Source organism: Mytilus edulis, chromosome 6, assembly GCF_963676685.1.
Source record: "Mytilus edulis chromosome 6, xbMytEdul2.2, whole genome shotgun sequence".
Classification (NCBI taxonomy): Eukaryota; Metazoa; Mollusca; class Bivalvia; order Mytilida; family Mytilidae; genus Mytilus; species Mytilus edulis.
The window spans coordinates 47434820-47457226 of record NC_092349.1 but is presented as its reverse complement, the minus strand read 5'-3'; the positions used below and the strand labels follow the sequence as shown (position 1 = coordinate 47457226).

General features: G+C 33.0%; 1 protein-coding gene across 3 annotated transcripts in view; it reads left to right on the top strand.

The window, feature by feature from the left end:
* Positions 1-22407, top strand: part of LOC139527795 (lachesin-like) — a 119130-nt gene that overhangs the window by 16736 nt on the left and 79987 nt on the right. For 2 of the 3 annotated variants that reach the window (XM_071323479.1, XM_071323481.1), the window contains exon 8: positions 17739-17835. The exons of the other annotated variant lie outside the window; for it this stretch is intronic. In XM_071323479.1, coding sequence (XP_071179580.1) covers positions 17739-17770 — 32 coding nt within the window. In that variant the 3' untranslated portion in view covers positions 17771-17835. Of the gene's footprint in view, positions 1-17738; positions 17836-22407 lie in introns of those variants that run through there. 3 annotated transcript variants of the gene reach the window in all.

The window sequence follows — 22407 nt, the reverse complement described above, 5'->3', positions numbered from 1 at the left end:
TTATATTATTAAATGATAAATCAGACTATACTTCGTGAATTTTGCCATTTCCCGTGTACTCCAGTAGTTATTTTTTTGGTGGAGTTGACCAGTGCGTCGAACAATCGTAACTCAGTCATTTTAAAATTCAAATAACAGTAATAAATTGCTTAGGCTGGGGATGTCCACTTTTTATGCTATTAGAAACAAAAGTTTCTAACAGAATTATTTAGCATTAAATGAACATGCATGATGAATAAATACGGGCGTATTTTTTTTTGTGGCCGGGGTTTGCATGTATGACCGGAATGACTGTTTCGCCGAACTGATATGTTGAATACCTTTTCAAGACCATGCAGACTGCAACCTGCCTGCTGGGTGTGGACTTTCTGTCTCCATTTGTCGACCGTCATTCATAAATTGAATTGTAAAATTAACTTACAACACGTACAAACCGGCGAAAATTCTACTTATCTATGTTTTACTGAGAAGTCCCACATTAAATTTATAAGTACATAGCTTTGGATCCATGCTATCATTTTATGAAAGACAATTAATAGGGAGAATACATGATCGAAAATGTCCAACCCTTACGTTTTACAGCAATTACAAAATAACCATGCTCCACGACAGAAACCGTTTAAAAATTGCATTTTACACTTATTGTTATGTTTTTTAGCCCCAAATATGTTGTTTCTCGCTTCGCTTGCCGATCTTTAAAAACTTAGCCGCCTTTCCAAAATCCTGGATCCGCCCCTGGTTCTATTTTTCACAACACATGTACATCTATATATATACATGTAGTAACAATTAATCGAGAGAATATATCAAACAGATAATTATACAATTCAATTACGGACTGCAGTCCGCATATACACATAACCCATTAATTGATAAAAGGGTAAGATGAGATTATTTTCATGAAAGTATGCTAACTTGACCAAATGACTGGTCAATATCAAACTTATATATAAAAACCCCCCTGAACAAAATAAATACATCCCGTTTGTTTTGAATGGTCAAGTCGTTTTGGTCATTTAGAATAAGTAAAAAAAATCAATAATGTCATAACAATTTGAATTTTTGCGTCCTCAATCAATTATTGCGGGGGGGGGGGGGGGGGGGCTCAGATAATTTTGTAGCTATCGTTATAAAATATTTTTGAAATTGATTTTGAGTTCATTGGTGTCTTTTGCAATGAAATGAAATAAGAAGATATGATATGAGTGCCAATGATACAACTCTACATCTAAGTCATAATTTGTAAAAAGTAAACAATCATAGGTTAAATTACGGCCTTCAACACGGAGCTTTTACTCAAACCGAACAGCAAGCTATAAATAAGAGCCACACAATTTGTTTTATCATATTTTCGCCACTGCCGGGAAATTCTTCAATTAGTTCCTGCATTATTCGATCCTAATCTTCCGCCGAAATGTTTGAAACGTTAATTTTTGTTAAAATGCATTTTCTTACTTTATCTTAAAAATGCACTTTCGCTAAAAAGATTTTTAAGATCTATTTCTAAAACGTAATAAGTTAACTGTATGCTCATTATTGTAGATCCCGTAAATTCATTTTTGTAGGACCATCGATTAAAATTCATAATTAGACAATTTTCCATCAATATTTGGTGTGATTTGATTTTTTTTTTTATCTTAAATCGAGGAACAAACATGTCAAGGTTTTTCTCTTTTGGAATAACTTAAGATTTGATCCGGGTTTATATCAATTGTGCAGAAGCAGATCGGAATCAGTTATGACGTAGACAGTAATAATTCTAATCGTAATCATGTTCATTTACCATAACGACGATGAAAGCACATCATATAATGACGTTTCGACATCATATAACAGTGGCGGACCCCGGGGGGGGGTTTGGGTGGTTGGTTGATCAATGCATTTGAATTGGAGCATATAGTTGGAACCCCCCCTTTACTCTGTGTTGGGACCCCCCCCCCCTTTTAAAATGGCTGGATCCGCCACTGTATAATGAAGTTAACCGAACCACATGATATAAGATTACAAGCACATAATATAATGACACAACCACATCATATAAAGATGTTTGAACATCATATAAGTATGTATGCACATCATATAAGTATGTATGAACATCATATAAGTGTAGTTGCACATCATATAAAGTTGTTTGCACATCATATAATGACAAGTGCACATCATATAAAGGTAATTAGTGCATATCATATAATGACAAGTGCACATTATATAAAGGTACATGTAAATGCACATCATATAATGAAACATTGTCATAACAAGACAGTTTTGGCGTACCTACTACACATTCGGTACTCTTCGGCATATCCCTACGGCAAAGTTCCGAACCGCACCTAGCTCATATCAAAGGTATTGACGAAAGCTATTTCCCACTCAAATATAAGTTCCGAACCGGACCTACCTCATTTGAAAGGTATTGGCCTATGCTATTCGGCACTTAAATATTGTTCTGGGATCCGGGCCCGTCTGGCCACTACAGAGATTCAAAGTTGCCCATTATAGCGAATTTTACATATTTACCACACATTCGGTACTCTTCACCATATCTCTACGACAAGGTTCCAAACCGGACCAAGCTCATTTCAAAGGTATTGGCCCAGGCTATTCCCCGTTCAAATATTTTTCTGGGATCCGGGCCTGTCTGGCCACTACAGAGGTTCAAAGTTGCCCTTATAGCGATTTTTTTTATATTTACCACACATTCGGAACTCCTCGGCATATCTCTACGGCAAAGTTCCGAACAGGACCTAGCTCATTTCAAACGTATACGGGATCCCGTCACATTTTATTGTTATGCCTCCAAAATAATCTTCATATATCACTCTTTTACCAAGAAAACAAATGGGTGTGTGTTTTTTTTTTGTTAAAAAAAAAAATTGTTCAAAATTTTCTGAAATTTGGCAAAACTTGAAATTGCATTGTGCAGATTAAAAGAAAGTAAGTGGTTATATTCATCAATTTCAAAGTTTTTCTTATTTAACTTTGTAAAACCATACTGATTAGGAATTGTTTTGATACACAACTAATATTATTCATAATAAATATCAATATTAGTTGTTATGGAAACACATTACAAAGAACATTGCAGTTGGCTTCAGACCACAACTAATTCCCTTTTTCCATGGTCTTTGAATATAGTTCCCAATTATCATATGGGGTATTTCTTCCTAAGTATTCTGGCTACTGTTTTCTTTGAAATGCTTACTATTTAAGTGGTCCTATCAGTTGCATGTATATATATATTGAAATAATATAAGTAAAAATGTGAAAAAAAATATTGTTTAAAGTGAAAGTAGTGATTTGGTCAAAATGAAAGTAAGGTAAAATTAACAATGGAAAATCCCTTATCAACTCGTAAAATCAAAAGCTAAAACATGTCAAAAGAATGGATAACAGCTGTCATATTCCTGAGTTGGTACAGACATTTTCTTATGTAGAGAATGGTGGATTAAACCTGGTTTTATAGCTAGCTAAACCACTCAGTTGTATGACAGTTGGATACATTTCTAGAGGTGACAGGTAAAACATGCAACTTGAGATGCGACTATGACAAAACAATTGGCATTAACAAAAGAGATCAACAGAAAACTTGAAATCAGTTTTATTTGTTTTATTTTGCAGCTAGATGTCACATAAGATTTATTTTCAGTTTAAAATATGTCTGGAAGCATCTGAGAAACTTGATTATACAACATGGTTTGTGTCTAGAATGAAAGTATTTTTTTGTGACGCTAAGATTCAGCCTTTTCCAATGAATCAACAGAAAAACCAAATGAACCTTTTGGTAATACTTGAGGTTTCTGTTCCTGGTTATTAGAACTCAATTGTCAGTGAATGAAGGACATCTTCTATATTTTGTGGAAAAACAGTTGTAATAATTTTCTTCATTATTTCAAGTAATCTATTACAATAAACAGATTTGGAACTTTTAGAATACATATTCTAGGAACTCCTTTCTTCTTCTGAAAAACACCTCATCCTAACTGCTTGTAAAAGTTCATTAACATGGTGAAATTCATTCATAATGTGGAAACTGCTGGATTATTTCTAAAAAAAGAAAGTATTTTATTTTACAAACTTAATCAAATATGAGGTAAAAGCAATTTTTACTAGTTTAAATAATTTTTTCATAATGATTGATGCTTAAACATAATTCAAAAGATAGTTTTGTTTCTCTCATGGTTATTATTAACTTTTGAGTGCATTATTTATGCACTTTTTATACATCATTTACAGGACTATTATGGCATACCGTTGTCCGTTTGTCTATCGGTCATCAACATGTAGGACATGAACTTAATAAACTGCTGCGCCATGAGCGCATGATACACCCTTTGTCTTGTGTGTAAGTTTTATGCAGTAATCATCAATATTTTCTGAGATATAGAGCAACATGTGGAAAAAAAAACCTTTCATACCAATAAACTCCACAACTCTAAAATATAAACATTTTGAATCATCACCAAAATGTAGACAGATCTTTAGATTAATATAACTAAGAAGTGTGTAAAGTTAAGCAATTATCATTAATTATTTTTGAGATACCAGACGACATGTGAAAAAAATACACCCCTGTTTTAGTTACAAAGTCCTGTAACTCAAAAAGTTTTAATCTTATTTTCACCAAAAAGTATACAGATCATTAATTTTGACCATTATAAGAAACAACTATATTATGTTTCATGAAATTTGGATAAGTCCTTCTCAAGTTACGGTGCGACATGTTTACGCCGGACAGACAGACGGACAGAAGGAGGACATTTGTATACCATAATACGTCCCCGGCATATTAAAATGCTTAAACCCTATCAAATCTCAGGGTGGGAGAGAAGGGATATTGAATACACATCTAATCTTGGGTCTGGGGGTGGGAAGGGTGATATTGAATGGAAATCAAATATTTATATTCACAACCATGGTGTTATGTTAAGAGGAGTTTTAAAGTTTTGACAATTTTACAGCTAAAGTAAGTACTGTTTTGAAATAAATATCAAATAATTCATAAATTGTAAAAATAATAGATTAAACCATGCACTCATCCTTAAATTCAGGGCCCAGTTTCACGAAGCTGTCTTAGGACTAAGACATGTCTTAGGATGGTCTTACGACATATCTTAGTCCTAAGTGGGTTTCACAAAGCGGTCCTAAATTAGGACATCTCTTAAAGTTGGTCATAAAGTAGGACAACGCGAGAGGTGTCTTATGATGGTCTTAGGATAGTTATACGTTTATTTATATAAATAACACTCATTTTTTATATTAATTTTGAAAAAAAATCTTATTATTATCTAATTATCTATTCTCCTGTGCCTGCTTAAAACATATATATGTTACAGTGAATTTGTATAATCAGGGATTATGTAGAATCACTGATTTTTCAGGGAATATGTAGAATCACTAAAATCATTAGTAATTATATATAATCCCTGAAAATGACCAGTGATTTTACATAATCACTGAACATTTTAATAATTATTCTACAAATTCCCTAATATGATTTCAGGGATTATGAATAATTTAATGATCCTTTGTTTGATAAAAAAAAATAATATAGACAAATTATATTTTTTTCTTTCATTAATTCCTTGCCAGATGAAATAATTTTGCTTTTAAACACAGAGGATGATCTAAAAGATATAACCAACACAGGGTTTCGAGATAAAGTTGAAGACTTCAAAATTAATACTATCAACATTCCCTTTATAGCAATAGCTTTACATGTATTGTTTGTTTATTAAAAGCCAGCGTCAAATGAATATTCAGGTAACATATACATTGACGGATTATCGGGATTTGTCAACAATGAAAATTCGATGTATTGATTTAAAAATTGCACGATTTTATCTCTTGACCTTTTATAACCAATAAAGTCGAAATTGAATTCAACTCACTTGTGCCAAAACAATGTCATAATTTTATATTCTTTTTTCTTAATTTTGCATTGAAAATTTCATATTTATATTGATGTATAATTGTTTAAAGACAATTTATATATAAATTACTTTTATTTTTTAATATTTATTTTGCAAATTATGTCATTATATTAATCAATACGTTTAGAATAATTTATGGTAAGACATACTACATTTACATGATTTTTCCCGTAGATCATATTTATATTTGAAAATTTAAAGAACTTGCGACAGGTTTAGGATGTCTTAGCTAAGATGATCCTAAGACAGCTTCGAGACGAGGTCTGAGATATGTCCTAGGATAGTCATAAGAGGATCATAAGACATGTCCTAAGACATGTCTTATGACATGTCTTAGGATAGCTTCGTGAAACCGGCCCCAGGCTCCTAAGTGGGGAATGTTAATACAATAGTCAATTTTAAAAATAGTGTCAATGATTGTTTCACAGGTGACATAAAATATAAAGGCTTAATAGGGTTTACCAAACAAAGAATAATTAATATAATGCCCAATTATTGAATTAAAAAATAATTATGAACATTTTGATTGGCGATAAATAAGCACACATAATTAAAATAGAGAATAATGGGATGCATAAGTAAGAAGAGTAACTGTGGAAAACAAAATAATAAGGTAATACAATATAGATTATTAATCACAGAATAAAGGACAAACATTAAAAAGAAATCAGATTATTACAGAAATCTTAATTTTAATATAAAATCAATTTCCTTAGAATTGTACAGAATAAGTATATGTTTTAAAAATATAGAAAATGTGTAAAAAGTAGATGATACATAACAAATTAGAGGACCCCAATTCTTACACTCATGAAACTGAAAGCAGTCAGGATCCTACTTCGTCAAAATTATCTCCCCATTACGCCAGTTCATTTTCACAATCGTAGAAACGGAAGCCATTGTAGGGATGACGCGCTACCATTTTTGCTCTTGGAAACCGATAAATTTATCCATATTGCACCATTACGATCCTTATATGTCAGTTGTATTTTTATAATGTATCAACTAGCAAATGAGAATCAGTTATTAATCTTGTCTGTCTTGTCTGCATTGATTCAACTTAAAACTATTGTCTGATCGGTTGTCAGGTGGAATTTTCGAAAATTCATAAACATTTAAAAAAATTCTAAATAAATATTTCGTGGAAGGGCAGACTAGATTTGTTTAGTGTATGAAGACTATAAACTCTAGTTATCACACACAAAAAATTGGAATTTTTCGAAGATATGCATTTTCATCATCCAACTTGAAAGACTGTCGTCAAGTACTTTCAGTAAAAAAAATAGCTATTCGAACACACCTTCTCTGTTTTTGTGACTCATTAGATAGGTATTTCACTTGACCTATATAATTCATCTTTTAGTACTGTGATTTTTTTGTGTTATAACGTCAAACTGTAGCTTTAATGTATAAAAATGATAGAATTTGAAGCGAGACGATGTATGAAATATTCTTGCTTTGTACGATATCAAGACAAAATACTCAACTTAAACACGCCCTAACATAAAACGGTGCACTCGATTTTCTCTTTTCGATACAATTGTTACCCATTTTTGGAATTTTTTCTTCAGTCACATAATGGAAGGGCAGACACGAAAATTACTGAAGTAATAGATTGATATGGTTTCCGTCCGTGGTAATTTTTTCAAAAAAATCGGAGGTTATGCATTTTTGTCATCCAACTTGAAAGATACCCATATCGTTGACTTGATATCTAATTGTTCTGCTTAACTATGAACTAAATAAATTGAAAACTTATGCAAATGGTGTTTTTAAAATAAAACACCTCGTAATTGAGAAGAAAATTGCAATTTTGTTTGTACTTTGTGGCTTTCCATAAATATTTTTCTATCTATAATTTTAAATGTTTCTGGAGTGATGGTTTTTGGTTTTGTTTGATATATTATATATTGTATTACATCTTTTTGAATCTTTCGTGCCGTTTTATTGATAAAAATCTTTATTACATACATAAAGACAAATATGCACGTTATATAAAAATTTACGACAGCTTGAAAGGGTTATAAAACGACGTATCTTTCCCTGCATGCTTTTTAATGATTTTCAGCTAAATTTGAATATTGAATCGACTGCTAACAGCCTGTTGTATATTGAATATCAATTTTAGAATATCTAATGACGAACAGACCTCTAGCTGCACAAACATATCTAAAACAGAATGAAATGCTTTAAAAAAAAATTCAAGCTTTGAAATTGTCGATTTCCACTGATAAATTGCATTTAACTAAGATTGAACGATTTTCGGAACGATTGGGTCTCATGCAGTTTTGGGGTTTCTAGACATATCATCAAAATTGGCTGCTGGAAAAAAAGTGGCTGCTATCTTGATTGGCCGATAAAAGTGGCTGCCAGCTCGAGTCTGGTTCAGTATTCTCCTGTTCCCACGAAACCCAATTGTCCTATTCTTAATATTGAACGATACTTAGTTGATTTGGAAGCAAGTTTTGCAACTTATATTAATCTTTTTCCCCTTTGCGGGTGCGAGTGCTGCCTTGTAGCGGCACTAGCCTACCCTTTTTCGAAATCTACAAGGGTGTCTTTAACGTGCAAGAGATTTGGCTCTCTCTGAACACGTGTCAGCCATTTATCGTCCCCTTCCGATGGACTATCATCGTTTCCTCAAGACCATACTCGCAGATGGTGTCAAGGGAGAGCCTTAAAAAGTTTATTTAGATTTCTTTTATAAAAAAGTACACTTTTTGCTACATTTCGATTTCAGACTTATAAGATGTCGAATTATTGGACGTCGGACTATTTGGGTGTCGGACTACTTGGGTGTCGGACCAAAAGGGTGTCGGAATATATAGGCTGCCCATAATTGTTTACTTTAACAAACTTTGACTTGGATGAGAAAGTTGAGAAAATCAGCGGACATAAAACAAAACAGACAAAAAGCAACGGACAAAAAAACGGACAAAAAGCAAAAGTGTCAAAAAAAAAAATTATAGACAAAAAGCAAAAGTGTCGGACAAAAAGCAACGTATCGTTCGTTTTAAAAATATAGTGGGCATAAAAATGAAAAATGAAAATTATTGATACAAAATAAAACAATCTTACATTTGTATTTATAGAAATAAAAGTTATAAAGGTGAGATAAATAGACTGATATTGCTATAATTCACCTAGTCTGTGTACGTGGTATTATTATAAGATATTTAGATTCAATGTCATTGCACGATTTTATCCCTATTCACCAACAAAAGAGACCCGGCTTAGACATGAAAATTAATTTTTTTCATTACCTATAACAAATATAAATAATCGACATATAATTAAAGAATGATTTTAAGTCTTCGTATCATCAGATCTTTCACGATGTTCGAAAAATGGTCTTCAAAAAGCGGTATTCTTATTGACTAACTGTACATCACGTGTTATTCCTTAAGCAAATGCATTACTCAATAAAACTTATCCTTCACGATAACAAGAGGTCCCACAATAAAGTGCACAGGTAAATTAAAAATAAAACAATAATAAAATTCGTGTTTTCATGATCATTGCTAAAAACATGTAATTATAAGTATTGAATGCTTCTTTTAGTACTTCATAGGGTTGTAAAAGCGTTGAACGTACGCACATTTTCAGAATGAAGCGCTTCTTAAATATCATGAAAAATTGAAATGTGACCAGTATAGGTACAAAAAACGTGGATTTTTTTTTAATGAAAAAAAAATGTGTGGACTTGAATGGCGTTTTTTGTCGACTTAAGCAGAACTTATTATTGTGAACTTTAACAGTGCCACAAAGGTGTCATGAGAACTACTTAAAGTTCCAGAACAGATCCCGGCCTGTCTGGCCACTGCAAAGGTTCAAAATTGCCCTTATAGCGATTTTTTTTTTATATTTACCACACATTCGGTACTCCTCGGCATATCTCTATGGCAAAGTTCCGAACAGGACCTAGCTCATTTCAAACGTATTGACCCAGGCTATTCGGGACTTAAATATTTTTATGGGATCCCGGCCCATCTAGCCACCAAAGAGGTTTAAAGTCGCCCATTTACGTATTTTCCATGCCAACCACGTGCACACATTCGGTACTTTTCGGAATATCCACACGGCAAAGTTCCGACCCGGAACTACCTCATTTCAAAGGTATTGACCCAGGCTATTCCCCACTCAAATATTTTTTTGGGATCCGGGCCCGTCTGGCCACTACAGAGATTTAAATTCGCCAGTGGGTGACCCGTCACAACGTCATTTAAGCAGTCTCCGGTAGGTTTTCAGTATACAATCATCTGTTGTTTTTTTTCTGGCTTTCCATAAATATTTTTCTAACCTAGAACTGACTAAAAGGTGTCAGGCTGACAGTTCTACGTACTGTTCTAGAACAGTTAGAAGTGATCTCCACTGTATCTATATTTTTAAATGTTGGTTTTTGGTTTTGTTTGATATATTATATATTGTATTACATCTTTTTGAATCTTTCGTGCCGTTTTATTGATAAAAATCTTTATTACATACATACAGACAAATATGCACGTTATATAAGAATTTACGACAGCTTGAAAGGGTTATAAAACGACGTATCTTTCCCTGCATGCTTTTTAATGATTTTCAACTAAATTTGAATATTGAATCGACTGCTAACAGCCTGTTGTATATTGAATATCAATTTTAGAATATCTAATAACGAACAGACCTCTAGCTACACATATTTATTTAAAACGGAATGAAATGCTTTAAAAAAAATACAAGCCGTGAAATTGTCGATTTCCACTGATAAATTGCATTTAACTAAGATTGAACGATTTTCGGAACGATTGGGTCTCATGAGGTTTTGGGGTTTCTAGACATATCATCAAAATTGGCTGCTGGAAAAAAGTGGCTGCTATCTTGATTGGTCGATAAAAGTGGCTGCCAGCTCGAGTCTGGTTCAGTATTCTCCTGTTCCCACGAAACCCAATTGTCCGGACTGTGCACATTTGACTTATTCTTGTTCTCTTGACTTACTGATTTAAAGAGAGGTTAGAAGTTATCTCTACTGTATACTACTAAAACATATTACATTCGTTAACAATAAAACATGTCACCAGAATGTTTTGGGATGTTTCAGAAAAAATATGTTTAGTGTTTGCGTTTCTCGGATAACAATTTAATGATTGGTTCCCGGCTATATCCATGCGACTCCTGGGTTCTTCTAAAGATATTTTGTAGAAGAATCATTAAAATGAAAATAAAATCTGCCGTCGAATATTGTAGATTTTTTTTATATTGGATAACATTAATGAAGTTTACAATGATTATTAGAAAATTAAGACACGCCAGTTCCAACTGTTAAAGGAGCCTATTTTCAGATGTGTCTATAAACCCAAAGGTTGAATAAGATTCAAACGTATTTAACAGACTTATAAAAATTAGGGGCAGGAATGTTAGACTCTTTAGACCTAAACTCTGACCTTTAGTGAAAACAGACCATAAGTTGTCCAACCTGGGCCTTTTGGCCCATTAAGACATTTGACCATTGCCAATAAAATGCACCTAGTAGGTAAAAAAAGTTTTGACACTCTTTAAAAAATGTGGGTTAGGCATGTTAGACCATTTAGACCCAAGTTCGGACCTTTTGAAGACAAACAATAGAATATCTATCTTTGGAGCTATAGTGAAGACAAACGATGAAATATCCCACCATGGCCTTTAGGCCCATTGAACCATAGACCATTACCTATCATTTGTCCCTAGGGGGTAAACATGATTTACCTAGGGGAATGTTTGTAATTTTTTTTCAAAAAATAGAGGTAGGCATGTTAGACCCTGTAGACATAAGTTTGGACATATAATGAGGACAAAATATGTGTTGCACCACCTGGGCCTTTATGACCATTGGAACTGTGCTCTGGTTTTTTGCATTTGGTGTAATTATACAATGAGTGTAAAAACGAAGTCAATTGGTAGGAAAAAATCGCTGTGTTCGTGACAATTTTTCTTTCTGCTTTCCTAACTCAATTTTGCTTAAGCAGTCGGACTTAAAGCCTGGACATTTTGATTTTTGTCGAGCCTGCAACTTTTGTTGCAGAAAGCTCGACATAGGGATAGTGATCCGGCGGCGGCGGCTACGGCGGCGGCGTTAGCTAACTTCTTTAAAGCTTTATATTTTAAAAGGTGGAAGACCTGGATGCTTCATACTTTGTATATAGATGCCTCATGTTACGAAGTTTCCGTCAGTCACATGTCCAATGTCCTTGACCTCATTTTCATGGTTCAGTGACCACTTGAAAAAAAAGTTCAGATTTTTTGTAATGTTGAATTCTCTCTTATTATAAGTAATAGGATAATTATATTTGGTATGTGCGTACCTTGCAAGGTCCTCATGCTCGTAAGACAGTTTTCAGTTGACCTCGACATCATTTCAATGATATCAGTGAACAAGGTTAAGTTTTGGTGGTCAAGGCCATACCTCAGATACTATAAGCAAAAGGGTTAGTATATTCGGTGTATGGAAGGACTGTAAGGTATACATGTCCAACTGGCAGGTGTCATCTGACCTTGACCTCATTTTCATGGTTCAGTGGTTAAAGTTAAGTTTTTGTGTTTTGGTCTGTTTTTCTCATACTTTATTCAATAGATCTACTATATTTGTTGTTTGGAATGATTGAAAGGTGTACATGTTTAGCGGGCGGATGTCATCTGACCATGACCTCATTTTCATGGTTGAGTGGTCAAAGTAAATTTTTTGAGTTTTGGTCTTTTTATCTAATACTATATGCCATAAGTCAACTATATTTGGTGTATGGAAATACTTTTATGATCTATATGTCAGTCGCGCAGGTTTTATTTGACCTAGACCTTATTTTCACGGTTCATTGCTCAGTGTTAAGTTTTTGTGTTTTGGTCTATTTTTCCTAAACTATAAGTAATAGGTCAACTATATTTGTTGTCTGAAAGCATTGTTAGGTGTACATGTCTGCCTGGCATGGTTCATCTGACTTTGACCTCATTTTCATGGTTCATTGGTCTTTGTTTAGTTATCTTGGTTAAATTAATAAATGTTAAGTTTATGTGACAGTTTTTAATAAAGCTTTTTACTTAGGACTATCACCATAATATCAATGATTAGTAAAGAACGCGAGACATTGCAGCGTGTGCACTATAGTTTTAGTTATCTATACTATTAAACGAGAATACCTCATTTTGTGTGTTGCTTCTCTTCTTTCCACAATAAATTAATCATCATGCCTCTATGATTCTATAGGTACATGGCATAGTCGCATTTGTCATCCATTCATATGATTATTCAGATTGAGTTATTTTGGGAGAAAAACGAGGAAAAAAAAGCGTCCGGATATTATTCCGACATTGGACGAAATTGTAAGTCAGATTAGACTTCCGGTTTGCCTTTTCTTTATACTTTGAACATGCATTTACTGATATCATTTTCAAATTAACTATTGACGGCGGTCACAGAGTTGATTAATTGATAGAGTCTGTATAATATATAAATGACCGCTGACCTGATTAGTAAAGTGAGAATTGAAAGTAAAAAACAAATACACTTTATTTATAGTAGGATAATGAATAAACTCATCATAGATACCAGGATAAAATTTTGTATATACGTCAGACGCGCGTTTCGTCTACAAAAGACTCATCAGTGAGTCAATCCAAAAAAGTTAAAAAGGCCAAATAAAGTACGAAGTTGCAGAGCATTGAGGACCAAAATTACTAAAAGTTTTGCCAAATACAGCTAAGGTAATCTATGCCTGAGGTAGAAAAGCCTTAGTGTTTCAAAAATTTTAAAATTTTGTAGGCAGGTAATTTATAAATATAACCATATCAATGATAATTCATGTCAGCACAAAAAAGTGCTGACTACTGGGCTGGTGATACCCTCAGGGAAATAAATCTCCACGAGCAGTGGCATCGACCCAGTGGTTGTAAATAAACTCATCATAGATACCAGGACAAACCTTTGTATATACGCCAGCGTTTCGTCTACAAAAGACTAATCAGTGACGCTCGAATCCAAAAAAGTTAAAAAGGCCAATGTGCATACTATACAGATAAGCGCTAAAACTATCCATGTGTTATTAGAATTAATAGAAACCAAAGGGGAATTTTTTGGGGAAATTAACAACTATAGGTCACCGTACGGCCCTCAACAATGAGCAAAGCCCATACCCCATAGTCAGCTATAAAAGGCCCCGAAATGACCATTTAAAACAATTAAAACGAGAAAACTAACAACCTTATCTATATGTACAAAATATAAACGAAAAACAAATATACAATTTATAGTAATGAATGTACATAATGTACATTTAAGCACTAAAATTATCCATGTGTTGTTAAAATTAACAGAAAATGAAAAAGGGGGAATTTTGGGGAAAAAAGGATGAGCCGGGCTAGAAAACAAGTGTCCTGTTCCAAGGTACCTTTGACTTTTTATACCTTTTCTGAAATTTTCCAGTCATTAAATCTTTTACAAAATTTCATTGATTACAAAAAAAAAGAAGATGTGGTAGGATTGCCAAAAAGACAGTTCTCCACAAGAGTCAAAAATGTCACAGAAATTAACAACTATAGGTCACTGAATGGCCTTCAACAATGAGCAGAGCCAATATCACATTATCAGCTATAAAAGGCCCCGAAATTACATTGTAAAACAATTCAAACAAGAAAACTAACGGCCTTATTTATGTTCAAAATATGAACGAAAAACAAATATGTAACACGTTAACAAACGACAACCACTATTTACAGGCTCCTGACTTGCATGTTCATAATATACTAAATATATGTTCATACTGTAATTAATAGAGAAAAAAAAATGGGAATTTTTTTAATAAAAAAGACATTTTCCTGTCCCCAAATATCTTTTCCTGAAATTCTCAAGTCATTAAATCTTCCTACAACACTTTACACACTTTCAATCACGCTCTGAATGCCCGTGATTTCGCGGGTGTGTTCTAGTAGTCTTAAACTATACAATAATTTTGTCGATGTTTGTCTTGTATACATGTATGATATGTAGATGATGGTGAACCTTAAACAAACTCTGCTAGTCCTTACTTTTATTTTTGTTGCAAATTTCCGATGGTCAAAAACCTTTGGATCTCAACTTTTCAAAAACCTGAATTGTAGAATATAAGGCCATTGCGTTTCTCATAAAAATGAGAATGGAAATTGGGAATGTGTCAAAGAGAAAACAACTCGACCAGAGAACAGACAATAGCAGGTCACCAAAAGGTCTTCAACGCAGAGCGAATAATTCCCGCACCGAAGGCGTCCTTCAGACTGTTAATGACTAAATATGTTGGTTATGTAGTGATTGATACTTGAGTTTTAGAGAACAAGATTTATTTCAGTCGCAGTGAAATGCTTTGGTCAAACTTTCAGTAATTGCACATATTCTTATTTCGATGCTTTGTGTCTATAACTATTGGCTTAAACTAATGCTAGTGTGGCTTTCTTTAGTGGTTTCGTACCGATCTTTTAGGTTAATTTATTTTCAATTGATTTTACAGTTTGTTCCAATTTTGTACTGTTACACCACTGTCCAACTTCAAGGATGAATTGAACGCTTACAAAGATGTTTAACTCTTTTTGCATGCATATTTTGTATGTGCCTGTCCCAAGTTAGAAGCCTATAGTTCCGTGGTTGTCGATGGTTCATGTCTGTCGACTTATTTTTGATTTTTTGTATTAAGTATACAGTATGTGATTTTGTCATTATTGAAGGCCGTATGGTTGCCTATAATTGTTAACATCCCAATAGTCTAGATGAAAGCCATAAAATGACAGGAAGCTCACCATATCTTATATTGCATATGGTTTGTTTTTAAGTTTTTTCATGTTGAAGGTAATAGGTAAGCTCTAAATAGGATTCACTGTCTAATGCCTCGTTCACACCTACAAAAAAAATGTACATTTAATTGAATTCGACTCGATTTATCCCCCTTTTATATCGCTAAAAAAGGGGAATGCATAAATTGAAAACAGCACTCAATCTAAAACTACAAATGCAATTGAGCTGAAAATTTACTTGTCCTCGCAGGCACTCGTGTTAGAAAAAATAAGGTATCAGTTATACATTTTTTTGAAAAAAAGTAACTGTGCTTGATCTTTTTTTAAGCAATACAACATTGTGCACAGTTTTTAAACAAATCAATTGATCAGTATTTGATTGAAAGGGGAAAATTCTTGCTACGCTCAATGTAATAGGAACGTTTTTGGCCATTTACCCAGTTAAACAACGGGATCCAAAGTTTTTCGTGAATGGCCGAAAAGTCAATTTTGCTATTCTCTCATGCACCGCTTACTTGGATGCATTTATTCTTCTCGAGTGATTTTGCGACTAAGGCAGCCACCATTTGATTTGGGGGGGGGGGGGGGGGAGGGGGCGGTAAACTGTATGGATTTTTATTCCGGACAGAGTTTTTTTTAACAATCTATATTTTTTTTTTTTTTTTTTTGCGACAAGACGAAAGCAATTTTTCTTTCAATTTTAACATATGCTGAGGCTGAAACAAACATTTTTTTTCTCATCTTAAAAAACTTTTTTTTTTCTTCCAAAAGCTGAAATCACAGCTCCCCCTACTTTGACTTTGAAATCTGAAATTAATATACAGATGGTTTAAACACGATAGGATGGGTCGAAGTCCCCGGTGATGTAGCACAGCATGACACCTCCAGGATTGGCAAAATTTAAGACCGATCAGAAACAGAACTACTCGAAAACTTTAAATGGGATTGTGCTGCAAATAGAAATTGATCTGTATTTCTGATAGTGCTAAATCATTGAACAAGATTGGAAAACATCATTTGTTCCAATCCCAACTTGTCATCTATTTTAATGTATACATTGTATTCAACCTTTTAATCCCACACAGTAGTGAAATTTTCATTCATGCAATCGGCAACAAATGTACACATTGTATATCTATAGCATCGTTTTTAAGTTGAAAGATCGAATACAATGTATAAACAATTACACAAAGAAGTTTATTTAAATAACAAAAACGTGTCAAGAATTTGAAATAAATTTTCCAACATGGGAAACCTTAATTGTTATACAAATCGGCTTAATTGGTAGCAGAGGCGGATTTAGCGGGATGGCAGAGAGCCATATTATTACATTAAGAAAATCTTTTATTTATTTGAGAAAAGTGGTTTTATTTATTTATACAAGAGCAAAGTATAAAAGTAGTTAAGAAAGCGAGATTTTGATTGGATAAAACAATTCATTAAGCATAAGCTGAGTTCATTTTAGCATAAGCTAAAATCATTTTAGCATTAGCTAAAATCATTTTAGCCTAAGCTAAATTCATTTTAGCATAAGCTAAATTCATTTTAGCATAAGCTAAAATCATTTTACCATACGCTAAATTCATTAAGTATATGTTAAAATAAACTTTAATTTTAATATTTATGACCTTGATTCCGCGCTAACATTTATGTATAAGCTAAACAATTAAGCATATGCTAAAATGATTTTAGCTTATGCAAAAATGAATTCAGGTTATGCTTAAATGAATTCAGCTTATAATAAAATGAATTTAGCTTAAGCTAAAATGAATTTAGCTTATGCTAAAATCATTTTAGCATATGCTAAATTATAATATAGCATATGCTAAATTCCATGTTTATGACCCTAATTCCGCGTCATAGATTCGAACGCCACTGGTGAGTCATATGTAGACGAAACATCCTGCGTTCCAGATAATAAAACCTGGAATCTTTGTTGGTTTTTTTAAAGTATTTTTTGTCATGAAATAAAGCCGAAGTTTTCCATTTAAAAGATTGTACTATCATATTTATTAATACTTTTTTTCTTTCTTTTTTTTGTAGCTGCTGAGACTACGTATACAATACAGAGATAAAGAGTATGGTTATTGAGCTGACCACATTTAAATAAAGTGAATAAATATTTCTTCATATTGATAAATGATTCATAATTTGCCATAGCTCGACTTTTTCTTCTTATTTGACTTAAGTATCTTATGTCTAATATCATTGATATTTCATGTCCCTTGCAGTTTTGGACATGTTCTAACTTGAAATAAACATGAATTTGTAATACACAAACTTCAGGCCTATTCAAGTGAACAATACCTGTGCAGAAAAAGAACAGTTTACACTTTAATATCATATAGATACGATCCACAACAACAGTTCTGAAAATTTCTTTTAATTCGATTAATAACAACTGACAACATTTAGTTATTACATTAATCACTAAAAAACAAACAAAATATAAAAAAAAACATTGCATTTATAGTCAAAGGGCGTAGGCAAACATGAAAATCAAGAATATGTGCGAGTTGTATAAGTATCAAATAATATGCATGCGGCGCACTTAGATTTAGATGTTAACTCAGTTTCAAACTTACAAACTTTACATTAAGTTCTCTAAACATTGAGACTCTCTTGAATATATTGTTTCGAAATAATTGTTAAAACTGTTAGATAAACTTGCAATTTTTAAATCACTAGGCAGTCAATATATACATTGGTGAGTTAGAACCACATTCGTTTCGACGTGTATTCAACTTTGACTTTAATTGATACCTGTTAAAAGTTTGTTTACTCAAATGAAATAAAATATACTGACAACTATTTTATATTTGGAATATGGATGTCTGGTATACAGTTCGGTTTGATTCGAACAATAGTATAAATATTTATCAAAGGTACCAGGATTGTAATTTAGTACGCCAGACGCGCGTTTCGTCAACATAAGACTCATCAGTGACGCTCATATCAAAATATTTATAAAGCCAAACAAGTACAAAGTTGAAGAGCATTGAGGATCCATAATTCCATAAAGTTGTGCCAAATACGGCTAAGGTAATCTATTCCTGGGATAAGAAAATCCTTAGTTTTTTCGAAAAATTCAAAGTTTTGTAAACAGGAAATTTATAAAAATGACCATATTAGTGATATTCATGTCTACACCGAAGTGTTGACTACTGGGCTGGTGATACCCTCGGGGACGAAACGTCCACCAGCAGTGGCATCGACCCAGTGGTGTAAATATTATAACTGTTGTATTCTACCATTTTAACCCTAAATTAGAAGGACAATGTCAATGTGTTATTGAATATGAAGATGATTGACCATCGATATGGTCTCAAAAGTCTGTCTATCTTAAGTATACAAGTAAGAAATGTTAAACTATTAGTTAGCATTCATCATTCGTTGTACATTATTTATAATAAGTAATGGTATATTTTTAATGTGTTCAACAAAAGATATCCGCAACAGCTGCATTTTTTTTAAAGGAAACTAAAACAGAGTTGAAAGACAGAAGAAAGAAAAACAGTACTAAGGACATTAATAAATGATTATTTTGTTAATACAAATACAAGAAATTTCTATTAAGATTGACAATCATCCAACCTTCCATTAAAGATTAACGGCACTGAAAGTATGCAACTATTAGTCTGTGATTTGACATCTTTTCTGCCACTATAAGTATGTCTATCTCCTTCATCAACGAGCAAACCTCATACCCCTATTGTAAAAGAATCCTAACGAAACTACTATCGACCTGACGTATACACAAAACAATTAGGGAAACAAAAATGAGGTACAGCGGCTGCAACAAACACTGTATAACCTACTCGACTCGTGACATGCGTATGCAGAATAATGCATGTGTAAACATTAGTCAAACACTCCTCATAACTTTGATCAGTGGCGTGATAATAGGATATAGGAGTAAGCTAGCAAAATCAATTGAAAAAGCTTTGCTCCTGAGAATGATACTAATAATACCACAATCATATTGGACAGACCAGGAATAGCCTCTGTGAACGGGTGCGAGTTCACAAAGAACAAATAAAACACCCACAATACAGAAATTCGCCAATTAGTGCCCATCTTGACATTTTTGGTAAAAAGCATTTTCAAATAATGCCTATTTTTAAATGTAGACGGGATGAAGCATATAGAAAAGAGATGGAACGTTATTTCGACAACGTTCCGATCAAAATTAAATCCAGAGAACTTTACATAACGAAAAATGACGGAACGTCATAAACCTCCTTAACGACGTTATCCTGAAGAGTCCCAATGGAAGGATAACATCGATAGAATGGAACTGTTAATCTTTTACTTATTTTATTATTTCATTTGATGAATATATATATCTGCACATGTGAAAATTATTTTTTTACGCCTATATATATATATTTTACGCCTATATATATATCTGGTGTCACGATATCACAGTAGCATGGGTTCGAATCCCGGCGAGGGAAGAACCAAAAATTTGCGAAAGCAAATTTACAGGATCTAACATTGTTGGGTTGATGTTTAGACTAGTTGTATATACATTATGTACACAGCCATGTATCACCATCATTGATGGCGATCCGATGGATACATCTGTTGTAGAGTTGTCACTGACTCAGACGTACTTATATATATATATATATATACATATATATCCCATCTTCTTTTATATATCTATATATATATATAAGTACGTCTGAAAGTCAACCCACCAATGTAAGATCTGTAAATTTGCTTTCGCAAATTTTTTGTTCTTCCCTGGCCGGGATTTGAACCCATGCTACTGAGATATCGTGACCTAGCGCTAGGCCACACGCCCACCTCAGTCGTCAGTTTTAGTCTAGCGTCGTACTACAGTACATGATATATAAGGCATGAAGGTGTTAGTTTACAGATCGGCTAAATTATCTATAGTTAAGGATCCTACAAATTAATGTAAGATAGAGTCATTCATAATGTGCATAATCAATTATATTAACAAAGACAAACAGTGTTGTATAATTAGCTTATATCACCAAAGTACTTTAGTTTGCATTTATATATGAATCTATCAAAGTATTATATCAATATCATGATGAAATATTTTACTAAAAAAAAAATGAAATTCCACAGTTTCTGTAAACAATACTCTATATTTACCATGTATACCTCAAACGAAACGTATTTATATTTATGATAAAATATATTGAAAGTATATGAACGAATGTCCTATCGATGCCAGAACAAGTTATTGTATTAAACAAGAATGGAACACTGCCTCAGCAGTCTTGGTCTTCCAATTATTTTTTTTATTTTCTGATTTGAGCCCCTCTGATGAGTCATGTGTAAAGAAGACGAACGTCTGGCAAACTTGATAATTTATTTGTCAGGAATAGTATTCCTTATCCTGATACCGTTAATTAATGCTTTTCAAATAAATGACTTATTATATGCAGATTATTTAATATGCCTTATATATATAAAATGTAACAGTTGTTTATGCTGTATTTAGACGCCTCTACAACGACATTTGTTTTACATGCACACGTATTCAAATTGCAGTTTTTATCCAACGCAATCATAGGTTTGAATGTTGTTTTCGATTTAAACTTGTATTATATATGAATTATTCGTAAACTTGCTCAAAAGGTAAACACCTATACAATTAAAATTTGTAAAATATCGATAACTGATATTCTGAATTACGAAATTCTATTTCACAAAATTTACCGATAGCGTGAAATATCTTCTTTGTATCACCTTTGAAAGGTATACAAATGTTGATGTTGTTATTTACGTCTATTGTTGTGGACTTTTGAAAGCCCATTTAAATTGTGTGATAGTTTAGTAACATTTAACTTTTTTAATGTAGAATATATAATATGGTAATTTTTATAATTTTTATTTAATCCTTATAATATATTTTATTCGTCTTAATATCAACCCAGCAATGGCAGATCTGCAAATTTGTGGAACTAATTTATTGTTCTTCTCTGGCCTGGACTTGAACTCACGCCACTGAGATATCATGGCACCGAATCGCCGTTCACTATGCCCAACGCGTTAGACCACTCGAATTTCTAAGCTCTATACAACTAATAAAGCTTTCATCTTTTTATGTCAAGCGTTTTAACACAGAAAATGATATATTAAGCATGAAGATTGAATTCCTACAGATCAGCTGAACTATCAATCGCTGAGGATCTTACAAATTAATATAGACAATAACAATCAAAACCAAGAGTAAACAAATACTCACAAGAAACCAAAGGACATTTACATCAACAGTTATAAATAATAAATAAGAAACAACACGAACTCCACTAAAAACCGGGAGTGAAATCAGGTGTTCCGGAAGGGTACGCATTTCCTGCACCGTATACGTCACCCGTTGTGTTATTTCTTTGTTTAGTTCGGTAATGATGGAAGGTTATTATGACTGAGGAAGAATATCCAATATGATTTCTGACACACTTTTGTCATAATGGCCAATCAGCTCATTCTGGATGCAGTCACATATTAAATAATTATATTATAAGGACGTCTGAACAAGTCACAACTCTACGACAAATTTTATACATCTGAACACCAGAGATGGTGATACAAGGCTGAACACACATTCTATATATACATCATTGTCTCAATACCAACACAACAATGTTATACCAACCAACAAATGTAAGATGTACCGGATCGTCTAGAATAAACGATACTACGCAGATAAGGAAAATTTATATAATAA